Below are 12178 nucleotides of genomic sequence, written 5' to 3' on the forward strand. Positions count from 1 at the left end.
AATAAAAAACGAAATAATTTCAAATATTTTATTAAAGAAAATAGAGGTAGGTTGCTATATTTATTTACAGGAAGACAAACATGAATTTAATTCATTAAGAATGCAACATAACTGTTCTAATTTTGTCAAATACATATCATAACAAAGCTTAATCAGAAGTAGTTTTTGTTCTAGAGGCGACAGTACGGCTAACGCTAAATCGCGCCTATGTAAATTCGCTTAGTAGTGTAATTCTGTACAAGTATCGAGTATCGACAATCGGCTAGCTATCGAGAGATATTGTATGACAATCGGTTCAGCGCCTTTAGGGGACGTAAACTATTTTTGCAGTACGTTTTAGATGTGAAACTGTCGGTACTCAAAAGTACAGGCTGTACAGAGCCGCCTTACAGTTGGCCAACTAGAGTGCTGACAGATCCTTGCCGACTTTGGTGCAGGATATCGACGATGAAGTACCAATACCTCTTAACTACAAAATCACCATTTTACAGGAGGAGAAAAAAACGCGTCACAATTTTATTTTTTGAAAATTCAGAGACCTAAATATGAAAATATTGTAGTAATGGGAACATGGATATGATGCTCTGTATGTAATTTAGAAGCTTTTTACACTTGAATTTAGGATGTAATGTCAGCAGGTCTTGCAAATGAATGCATACATTGACTTATCAGCTATTTCTATTAGCATTTTCTCTCAAAACTATCAACATATTTAGTTAGGTGTCTTGACGAGTACACGCAAAATGCAATTTTATGTCTAACGCATTAAAAATCTAAAAATCGACAAAATGTCAGTTAGGAGGTATTGGCACTTCATCGTCGATATGCGACTTTTATGTGTATTGCACTTAACAGTAATTATTTTTCTGTTGTACTCGTACACTTACTTTTATTAAAGCCATATTCAATAGCAAAAGTTATTTATTGTGAAGGTGAAAATTAACGGCCAAAATAAATGTACTAAGAAAATGAATATCTGACTACGTATGTTTCACGCCGGTGTTCGAAGTACACTGAAACTTTCGTGTTAGACCTCCTGTAGTCTACTCTTATCATTTACTAACAATTTAATAAAATAATACATGAATTAAATACTATAACTTCACATTTAAACACAGCATATACAAATAACAAACTATATAACCATTTATTCAATAAATTATTGTTTATAACTAACTAAACAAAATTATGACTGCATTTGTGGGTAGTTAAAATTTATTTGTGTACAATTTCGTTTAAGAAAAGTACCCTACATTTTCTTGGACGCCGTCGTTATTTCTCCATTCTTATATTATTGACGATCTTCGTATAAGGCGGTCGCCAACAGGCCATTACGTCGGGAAGTCGTGGGTTCGAATCCCACGGAACAGCAAAACACGGAATAATAATTGATTCGGGTCTGGTTCTACATTGTGTCCTTTCGTCGTTGTTTGTAAAAAATCCCGCAATACAAGAGAAATTCTTCTTACTTAGTGCAGCAGTTGTAAACACCTACTTGTGTCCATGTTATGTAACAAAACCTATACATTAGATTTATTCGGCGTTGATCGTTAGTTCAGTTGTGTTGTCTATTCTTACTGTGAGAGTGTTCCGTGCTCGACTTCTCCTTGATGTGCGACTGAGCGAACTTGATAGCCACTCTCATGGCGTCCTGCACTAGCTGCTCGCAATTAATCAAAGATACCTGAAACACATTTAGATAGGTTCTTATAACTTATTGAAATGCAGATGTGTTTTGATATGTGCGTGCGAGCGTGTGTGCGTGCGTGTGAGCGTGTGTGCGTGCCTGTACGTGTATGTGCGTGTGCGTGTGTGTGTGCGTGTGTGTGTGCGTGTGTGTGAGTGTGCGTAAGCGTTTGTGAATGGGTGGCAGTATGAGTGCGTGCGTGTGTGTGTTCGTTTGCGCGAGTGTACATGTAGATATGTGTATGTGTGTAGATACCTTGGTGTGTGCCATGAGCGCGTGAGTGCGGGAGGCGTCGGGCAGCACGTCGGCGCCGAGCGCCCGCGCCGTGCAGCGCAGCCACGACTCCGCCGTGAACGAGCCCAGGCACATGTCCTACACGACATACACGAGCCGTTACACTCTCGAGCGAAATCGATACTTCGTAAAATTTACTGAAGCTCGAAATTGGGGTTTGGGATGAAATTTTAAATCTTTTTCTTAAAGAACAATGGCAAAAAAATCACTTATATTTTTTGAGCGTCTTCGAATCTCAATATTACCAATGTACTTTATTAATTATCGTATGAATTTCAGGAATATCATTTTTACCTCTGAAAGCGACATTTAATAGATTAAACAAAAAGTAAAAAATTGACTATCTAAGAATGATTCTCCATTTCCTTTAGCTTAAAAATGTTGCCATTAGGTACTTTGTTGTTTATTAAGTAGATTTATGTTGTCTTTGTCTATTTAATTGTTTAAATAACTAAATAGTCTTCAACGTGAAATATATTGTTATGACAAATTATTAAAAACAGTTACTAATAAACTGAAAACTTCTCATTTATTTTGCTCATACAAAGATATATTTACAGTCAACAGAGATATTTAAGTAGTATTATCTTTTTAAAGTATGGCAACTATATATTGTCTACTTTGGTTCGATTTGATTGTTTGTCGTTGACGTTTGGTGATTTTCGGCATTGACGTGTTGTTGTGTTTTTCGATTACTATTGCTTTTTCGTACCTATTTTCAAACAACTCTGACTTACTGAGGATTTCTGCTCTATTTGTCAACCCTGCATCTCTAACGGATTTCGATTTGGATTGCATCTACATGACTTCTACTGATTCTTCATGGACGTTTCCCTTGCTTTTTGGATTTTGTGAACTAGTATAATACTTACTTCTTCAAGTATGGGAAGTCGTGTCAGACTGACTCGAATTCTGTGCGTGAATTGTAACATAGAATAGCTTTCGCTGATACCCTGCTTTAGAACAAAATACAAGAGTTGCCACATTGCTGATTAGCTGGATTTATCCAATAACATATCTCACGAAAATAGGTTGTCCGGTGGATATACATACTCGTACAATAGGCTGCTGTGCTGACTTTAGTCTGGTACTTAGGATAGCCCAGGCATCAAGATAATGTACCAACTGAATTTTAAAATGAAATGATAATCAGAGATGTGTATGAAAGAAATAAATAATGTATAACCTTTTCATTTTTTATTTACCTTTGTTGTTACAACCAAGCTGATTTATACTATCTGATAACTTAAATACCCCATAAAACAGTTTGTTTTATAATATAACAGTCTAGTTGTAGGAACAATGACTCAATTAAAATATGCCGGAGTGAAGTTGGCTACAAATGGTTTATCAGCAGCTATCGGCTCTTTATCTCTTTATTAACGCAAAGAATTGGAAATGTAGACATAAGACCCAGAGGTTACCATACGGAAATCTCTGGGTATATATTAGTTTTGGGGCTATACCTGCTCGAAAGGTTAAGGCAGTCAACTTCACTACGATGACGATAGTAATACAGGGTGTAATTGACAGCTAACGGTCAATTATAACATTTTAATGAAGTGATGATGACATAACCTATAAAAATATAAACTCAAATTACTCAGGATCTCCGGCGCGCCTAATGAACATATTTATATATGTAGAGTCGGGAATTAATGCTGCATATTATAACATTTGTTTTATTTGAAGACGCAACATTTTAAAATTAGTGATTATGATGTATGAGATTTTGCCATTGTTCTTTTGGCGACTACATCGTTAAAGTCGCAAGTGGGGGCTAAAAATAGCAGAATTTTTGAATAATGTAATAAACGTCTGACCTCCGGCACGGCGGCGCCGGCCACCAGCACGCCGCCCGCGCAGCCCAGCACGAGCGCGGGCGCGGGGCGCGGCGCCGCCAGCACGGGCCGCACGGCGCCGCGCCGCATGAGGTAGGAGCAGCGCAGGAAGTGCACCACGAAGCGCCGCCCGCCCGCGCGCGCCTCCGCCAGCGCCGCCAGCACCTCGGCCTCCGCGATGCTCCTGCGGCACACCACATGTACAATATCGACATTAGCCTCCTGTACGCACATACTCTATCGCGCATGAAACGAGAATCGCGCGTGTGAGGGGAAAGCGCCACGTTCGTCTGTCCGCGCCCGCAAAAAAAATCGCGATGCGCACTCGCGCTTAATCCTGTACGCTCCTAAGAACGAGCGATAGAGTGTGTGTGTGTAAAGGCGGCCATTTTGATATTAAATTTTTTCGAGTTACGAACGTCATCGACGCTAAACAGGAATTATATTTTTAACATTTTCGCTGCCGACGACTCGATTGGTGGATTCGATGTCAATGTGTTAACTGAACTGGGTAATATATATATTTTTTTTTTGTTTTGTTGGGGTAATATCGAATAATGTGAAATCAGTTTGTGTTTTACTGAAATATTAATATTTCAATTATAGTAGGCCATATGGCACACTATCTAAAATCTAATCACAACATATCTAAAAAGTAGGTAACACGAGAAACAAGATACTGCTGTTTTTTTTTCTTTTTTCCATCATCAAAAATGAAATGATAATAATATCATGTATGCAATAGTACTTACTGTAACGCTGTTTCGTTATGATTGATCTCTCTTTTCTGGAACGTGTCTAATAGTTTGAGGCAGTCGGCGTACTCCCCGTAGGGGGCGCCACTAGTCCCGCACAGCTCAGACAGCTGGCGCTTGATCTGGGACACCTCCTCCTTCCTTCTGTCAGGCTCGATCAAGTCTATCACTTGATCGAGCTTCTGTGCTCGGCAGAACAGTTCGCGAGCCTATAATGTGAAGGTTACTTTTCTTCACTTACTTCCAACCACGTTGAGGTCTACGATGTATTTATGTATTTAATAGTTTTATGAATTTCGAAATTTGAATAAAAAATTTGAACAATAAAAAAGTTTACAGAGTTTTATTCATATTTTAGCTGACTTTGCCTTCGTGGCGCAGTGGTTTAAGGTCGCCATATCGCTTCCATTGCGTCGGGAGGCTGTGGATTTTCACACGGAATAATTATAGAGAGATTAGTGCGTTCAAACAAACAAACGAACAAACAAACTCTTCAGCTTTATAATATTAGTATAGATTCAATAGCAACTGATTGACCACAGTGGTACATTAGCAAGTGGAATAAATGACCTGTTTAGCGTTCTGGCCGGTGAGCGCGTGTATGGTGGGTGTCTGACTCGCGGCGCCTTTCACTGACGTCACACAGAACTCCTCTAGCAAGCCTGTCGACGGCACGTGGGTGCCGCAACATAACTCTCTGAAGTAATAACGCATACGTTATTCAACATTCAACTGTATACAGTTGAAGAATTTTTTTTCTTGATATTAAAAAATTATATCTGTAAATATTGAGCTATACAAAAATATAAAACTGTAATCTGTAAATAAGGCTCGCAGTCCGACAACTTAATAGAGACGGCTGGCGGAGTTGACAGTAGCTTGTGCAAGCTGTCTGCCAGCTAGTCAGACACGGGCAGGCCAGCCCGACTTCGTTCGGGTTTTTAGTCCGTCGATCGCATTCCTGTAGAAATTAGATCGACGGGATCCTACTGTACAAACTCCGTCAACAATTTGACAAACCTAGTACTATTTAGACAAACACGCAAAAAAATTAAATTATACAAATTGGTGTAGTCGTTCTAAAGTTACACGCACATCTCGATGATTCATTTTTATTCATACATATATTATGTAGATAATCTAGATAAATCACGCATGCCAAGACTCTGTTAAGTTATCAGACTACAAGAGTGGCTGTAAGTGTATAAGGCAGTATACACACTGTGAGAGTAAGGGCGGGTGCACGGTGACGAGCCTCAGGCCGGTCTCGGGGTAGGTCTCCCCGGGCACGGTGAGCACGTCGGGCTCCCGGCTCAGTTGCACGCTGTCCACCACGCGCGTCGCCACTGTCGCGTCGCGCGCGATCGATTCCCTGCATACAACACTCGTTTCAAAAGAGCAAGGCTTTTTGCCGTTTCTTCTCACGCGGCTTTTTCGAAAAGGTGGCAGTTTAAGGCTTTTTCAAATACTTTCATGACATCAGGGCCACAATGAATCAGCAGCGATGCGATGACATAATAAGCTTTATCTACAATGTTACAAGGTAAGAAATCGCTTGATAAAATTAATGAGGTCCTTTTTGCGCCGGCTCTTCATCTCGGCCGCTCAAAGTCGCCGATTGATGCGAACCATCGAGTATTGTTACTTTGCCATTATCGCTTATTAATAAACTATTATCATATTTCATCACAAAACACAAAAGAAAAGCCTCTCAACACTCACCTAATAAGATTCTGTGCATCCAACATTTTATTCTGCGTTAGCTTCTCTCCGTACACACACAGGTTCAGAGTGAGGCCCTTGTCTGTCGCACTGGAGCCTGTGGCACACACGACACTGCCCGGGAGCACTTTACGAACCGCCGCGTTCAACAAATGAACACCACTGTGATTGCTCATTATCCTCAAACGTTTTTCTTCATTCACTTCCAAGTCCACTAAATCTCCACACCTAACATATTCTTTCCCCGCAAAATAGCCTTTATGAAACACAAAGTCTTGTATTTTAAAAACACTGTCCACTTGAAAAGCGACTTTACTGCTAAAGTACACCATTCCATCGTCAGCTGTCTGGCCTCCTTCTTCGCAGTAGAAATTTGTATCTTGAGTCACTAGGTAATAAGGTCTATTTTCGCACGGTTCTAGAAAGTCTAGCCAAGTTAGATCTTCATTAAGAATAGCTATTAGTTTCGTCTTTAGAGTGTTAAATTGCACTTTATTATTGTTTAATTTGTAGTCGTATTTCGGCGAGTCGTTTGTCGAACAGTGACCATTTTGTTTGAGTTGTTTTACAGCTTCAGTGAACAATGTTGCTTTGTTGTTTTGTTCCTTGTATGCTGTTTTGTGCCTCGTCCTATGTTTGGAGAGTAGTTGAGTGAATGTCTGTTTGTCCACTGTCATGTGGTTGAGGTGTGCGATGCGCTCGATCAGGTCCTCGCTGAAACCATGCGTGTCGTATAATTTGAACACTAATTGTCCAGGTATTAGAGTTTCTTTTTGTTTGGACATCGTCTGTAAAGCGAAAACACATGTTATCTTAGTTTAATACTACAAATTATAAATGCGAAAGTCTATCTGTTACGGTAACATTTTAACTACACCGACTTTGAGATAATTAATGAATGTCTGGCCGATATTCAGCTACGGCGGCCAGTTTTATTGAAACCAGCCAACTTAGTTTATAGTGTCCGAGTGTGAGCACAATACGCAGGTACACTATCATTCCTTTACTCTCATAGACCGGTGTGAGAGCTGAACCTGATAAAAAGAGGTCAGGCGCAGGGCTGTTTTACTTGTTCTCTGAGGCACGGAGGTTTTGGCACGACTCGGGATTCGAACCCGAGACCTCATGTGCGGTAGTCGCATATACTATATACTACCGACCGTGCCATAGAGGCAATCAAATAATAAAGCATGGCAGCACCTTAAAAAGCAAACATAAGATTCATTACCTCTTTAAACTCTTTATAACCTAGCGGAAAGCTTGGCAGCTCAACGTCATTGAAGGCTTCCACCTCAGGGAACTTGGTCACCAAGTCTCTCCACTTCTTCACCAAGCCAGCCTTCATCTTGGCATAGGCCTGCTCCTCATGCTCGATGATCATCTTGGCCTGGCTCTCCTTGGAGACGAGCTCAGGGTACGTAGGCCCTAGTGATTCGGCCACGTGGTCGTATAGAACTCGAAGTAGTTGGGGATTTTGGAAAACGTCCGTGGAGATCTTGTAGGATTTCCGCATTATTTGTTTCAGGTTTAAACTGTGGAAATAAAAAAATCTGTAAGGCCATTCGGTTCGGCAATATTTGTCGTACAACAAAACCCACTCGACTCACTTGTACGGCTGTCGGCTTGTGCCGATCGGGTTTATCTACACATATACGGCCTTGCCTCTCGGCTGTGCCGAATAATGCCGGACCGAATGTTTTTGTCGCAAGCCATAGTTCTAATCGATCTCAATGCCATTTATTTTTAACTAACATAAAACGCAGCAAGCTCTATAGATGGCATTCGGATCGAATTGGAACTAGCTATAACCATAGTTTCTAATACAAGCATAAAGAAACTACAAAAAGTTTTTAAATATAAATTATTTTTAATCGTTAGTTAAATTAATTTTTCTTTATCTCTATTTAAAAAACACAACTTCAAAACAAATTCGTAAGGTATGTGGCCACCTAGTGTCAAAGGTTTGCGATAAGCGCCAAGCGTCACTTAACCCACAGATCGTTTACCGAACGATGAACTTGCCTGGGTATCAGTGGCTCAAAAGTAATAAAGTGTTTGTACACTAACCTGGCGGCTGGAAAGACTCCGTCCGCTAGACAGACGCTGACCATCCGCGCGTGGTCCGCGAGCCGCCGGTACGCGCGGTCCAGCGGCGAACTGTCACTGCCGCCGTATGTGGACACACCTTTACTGTTCTGGACAAATACCATTCACAACAACTTTGCTTGCGTCACACAGGAGAGAATGGGTCATAATTATCCCCGTTTTTGTAACATTTTTTACTGGTACTCTGCTCCTATTGGTCGTAGCGTGATGATGTTAAACTTTAGCCTTCCTCGATAAATGGGCTATCTAACACTAAAAGAATTTTTCAAATCGGACCCGTAGTTCCTGAGATTAGCGCGTTCAAACAAACAAACAAACGAACTCATATCTATATAACTTCACGCTACGGCGATTAGGAGCTGAGTAGCAACAAACAATGTTACAAAAACGGGGAAAATTCTCTCTAACGTGACGCAAGCGAAGTTGCGCGGGTCAGCTAGTGTATTATGTATGTACATTGTACATACCTTCTCGATAGCTTTAATGATAGGTTGGAAAAGATCGGTGTCGTAGTTGGAAGGCACGGCCTGCAGTATGGCGGCCATACGCTCCAGCCCCATGCCCGTGTCCACGTGGAAACGACTCAGACGTCTCACGCGTCCGTCATCTTCTCTACAAACATACAAATTTTTATGTACTCATTGCTGACATTGCGTCATGACGGCCGCCCGCGACTCTAACGTAATACGGTATTTTTTTACAACTTTTTATTGCTACTACACTAGTCTTAGCTTGATGTTTCATGTTATACAGCCTTCCTCAATAAATAGACTATCCAATAATCAATATTTTTCAAGTCAAATTAAAAGTTCCTGAAATACACATAATTATCAATTATTATCTAGATTAAAGTTTGTAAAGATCGCACCAAGTGGCGTTCTTTGATCTCTACCTACCCCTATGGGAAGAAGGCTGCGTAATATTATATAATATGTTTGTATCTAGTTCAACTGTACACGCCAAGACTATCTACTAAGTTGTAATATAACTGCAATGATTATAAAATATCACCTGTTATAGTGAATGAAGACGATATTCCATATCTCAGTGAGGGAGCCATCAGGGTTAATATAGTGTATCTCTGTGCACGGGCCGCAGGGCCCGCTCGCGCCCATCTCCCAGAAGTTGTCGCCAGCACCCAGGGCCCGGAGCCTACTGTCTGCCACACTGGTACATAACAACACACATTTAATAAGTTAATTAATACTGATAGTTTAGTATTAAAAGCACTCGTATTTCAACAAGTGAACGAAGGTTTAATACCAAGAAAAAGACTTCGAATTAACGTATGTAGTAGTTTTTGATGGTAAAACTTTCACGTTTCCAAATTGCAAATTTCATCAAAATCTGTTAAGTAAATTTTGTAGTATTTGCATGAAAGGGTAACAAACATACTTATTATATTAATCTACACAAACTTCCGGATTTAGAGTATGAGTGAGTAGGATTACTAAAAATTACTATTAACTTCGAACAACTAAATATCATATTCATAAGAAACAAAAACCTAGTTTTAAAGTTTCAATAAAAATGTTTAGGTGTCGCCAAACATCTTGAACACAAGGAGGTGTTTTAGAAGGAAATTTAAAGTCCCAATGCAAAGGAGTCTCGGTTGACTGTTCTATCAATCGAACGATCGAAGCGCAATAGTCATTACTGGCGCGCGAAGGACTGGTCGGATCTCACCGCCGTTAGGTCGTTTTGGAAGGAAAAGGGGAGGCTTTTGCCCAGCAGTGGGACACTCAACCAGGCTAAGAAAAAACCATTGTTCAAGTTGTTCGAAAATAGGTGCACTCACATAGGTGAATCAACAATCGTGAAAGAGCGTGCGTGTAAAGGGTGTGCAAGGGGAAAGGAAAGAGCGCGCGCCGCGCTCATCTGTCAAGCCCGCGAAGAAAACGTGAGCGAAGAGCTCGCCGTCTTTCCCGCGCGTAATCCTGTACGCTCCTAAGAACGCGCGATAGAGCGTGTGTGTAAAGGCACCTATTAAGTATCGACCTATAAGTAATGTGACATACATACCCAATTGACTTCCATATATCCCTACATTCTCTGTCCTCAGTCAAACCAATTGATGCATCTCCTTGAAAGTAGGTAACCATTAGGTTCTCTGGTTTAAGCCGGTAAGGACCCAGGAGCAGATCCCATGCCATCTGACATGCTTCTTTCTGAAAATTTACAAAATATTTACAATCAGCTTTGTGGACCAAGAAGGGTTAAGAAACACTGACTTTTTATATGTTAGAATATAGGAAATAATGCATTAAGCAGGCTGATTGCCAGACAACCTGCTACGAAAAGTCAGGCAACCTTAGATATAATGTTCTCCATTTATGAAATAAATGCACAGTATTCTGTATCTAATATACGTATTTCAAACAAGCAATTCCAAAACTGAAAAGTGACAAACACTGACCTACTAGAATAAAATAGCACCAAAATAGTTATTTGGTTACAAAAAGAAATAGTTCTAATACCTTGTAATAATCACCAAAAGACCAAGAGCCGAGCATTTCAAAGAATGTGTGATGATGTCCATCGGTACCGACCACTTCCAGGTCATTGTGCTTGCCACCCACTCTCACACATTTCTGTGAGTTCACTGCTCGGTTGCAAGGAGCTGCTACTTTACCCAGAAATACTCCCTTGAACTGAAACGAAATATAAAAAACAGTTGAAATATAAAAGGCTTAGAAAAAAAATACAGTAAAAATATAACCCGTTAATGTCCCACTGCTGTTGGTACTTGTGTAACATTATTAGAGGCACTGGTTGTGTACTGCCACATTAAACAGGGAGCCAGGCATGCCTTAGACAGCACAACAAAAAACTAAAATTTGAATTTTTATCATATTTTTTTGTAGAAAATATGGTACAAGACTACGCAAAATAACAGCAGGTCTTAACTTTAGAAAGATACAAATGACAGACCACAGCCCACATGAATAGAGCCACTGCGGTAAACTGAATAATGTTATTTATATTTTTATGCAGAAAAATTAATACATAATATAGTTAGGTAAAGGATTCAGTTTCAAAATAATAAAGTTAGTGCATTGTTTTAAGCTTCTGTGGGTTCTCTTATTACTTTCAGGTAACAAGTATTCAAGAAAACTAAACATTTTGTGAGTTTACAATAATAATCTATAGTATCATATAACATGTACAGAATTTCTAGCTTGTATAAAAGTTAAAACTGCAATATTGAAGTATATTAAACAAGTATTTTGGTTATTAATAACAAAGTTTGTAGTTTGTATAGTAAGTTACCCACCTGATTCATGCCAGCATTCACAAAAGGTACTGTGGGGTCGTACAGGGGGACCACAGAACTTGATTTGACTTGTTTATGTCCATGATTATTGACAAAATACTCTATAAAGGTGCTCCTTATAGAACTGCTAGATGACTTCATACGTAACCCAGAGCACCGCAGGCTCCTACCTCTTTTTACCGGTAAACGAAGCATTTTAGGTTATAGGATATCAACAAACACTCCTAGAAGTTTGGATTAGAATCCAGTGTGATTTCACTTGCCCTAGAAATTCCACCGAAATCTGAATCGTAGTTCTGAACTCTGTCTCCTTGAAAATTAAAATTTGCGACTGCAAAATTTCGGCGATCGCTGTCAGTCTATCAAGTGTCAATGACACAAAATGTCATAAAACTTCAAACAACTGTTGTCAATTAGTAATAATGGATCATTGAAGAAAAAAAAGAAGGACATGACATGGACATGACAAACCAGTAAGTTTCTTCATAAACAAGTATGC

At 39.9% G+C, this 12178-nt stretch overlaps 1 protein-coding gene across 1 annotated transcript; it reads right to left on the reverse strand.

Moving 5' to 3' along the window:
• Positions 1-14: 14 nt before the first annotated feature.
• AlaRS-m (alanine--tRNA ligase, mitochondrial) lies at positions 15-12046 on the reverse strand. Its single transcript, XM_076126848.1, has 14 exons — positions 11680-12046; positions 10883-11056; positions 10428-10573; positions 9417-9572; positions 8873-9017; positions 8367-8494; positions 7528-7831; positions 6300-7087; positions 5800-5949; positions 5148-5274; positions 4575-4786; positions 3805-4006; positions 1943-2059; positions 15-1684 (listed from the first exon to the last, which is right to left on the reverse strand). Exons 1-14 carry the CDS (start codon positions 11872-11874, stop codon positions 1556-1558), a joined length of 2973 nt encoding a protein of 990 aa, XP_075982963.1. The 5' UTR covers positions 11875-12046; the 3' UTR covers positions 15-1555.
• Positions 12047-12178: the final 132 nt, after the last annotated feature.

Source organism: Anticarsia gemmatalis, chromosome 19 (genome assembly GCF_050436995.1).
Source record: "Anticarsia gemmatalis isolate Benzon Research Colony breed Stoneville strain chromosome 19, ilAntGemm2 primary, whole genome shotgun sequence".
Classification (NCBI taxonomy): Eukaryota; Metazoa; Arthropoda; class Insecta; order Lepidoptera; family Erebidae; genus Anticarsia; species Anticarsia gemmatalis.

Excerpts from the sequence above, each read along its gene's own strand:
- AlaRS-m (XM_076126848.1), bottom strand. The coding sequence starts at position 11,874 with ATGCTTCGTTTACCGGTAAAAAGAGGTAGGAGCCTGCGGTGCTCTGGG. Across the intron at positions 10,574-10,882 it reads CTTTTGGTGATTATTACAAG|AAAGAAGCATGTCAGATGGC; the intron begins GTATTAGAACTA and ends GTAAATTTTCAG. Across the intron at positions 4,787-5,147 it reads CCGGCCAGAACGCTAAACAG|GCTCGCGAACTGTTCTGCCG; the intron begins GTCATTTATTCC and ends TTCACATTATAG.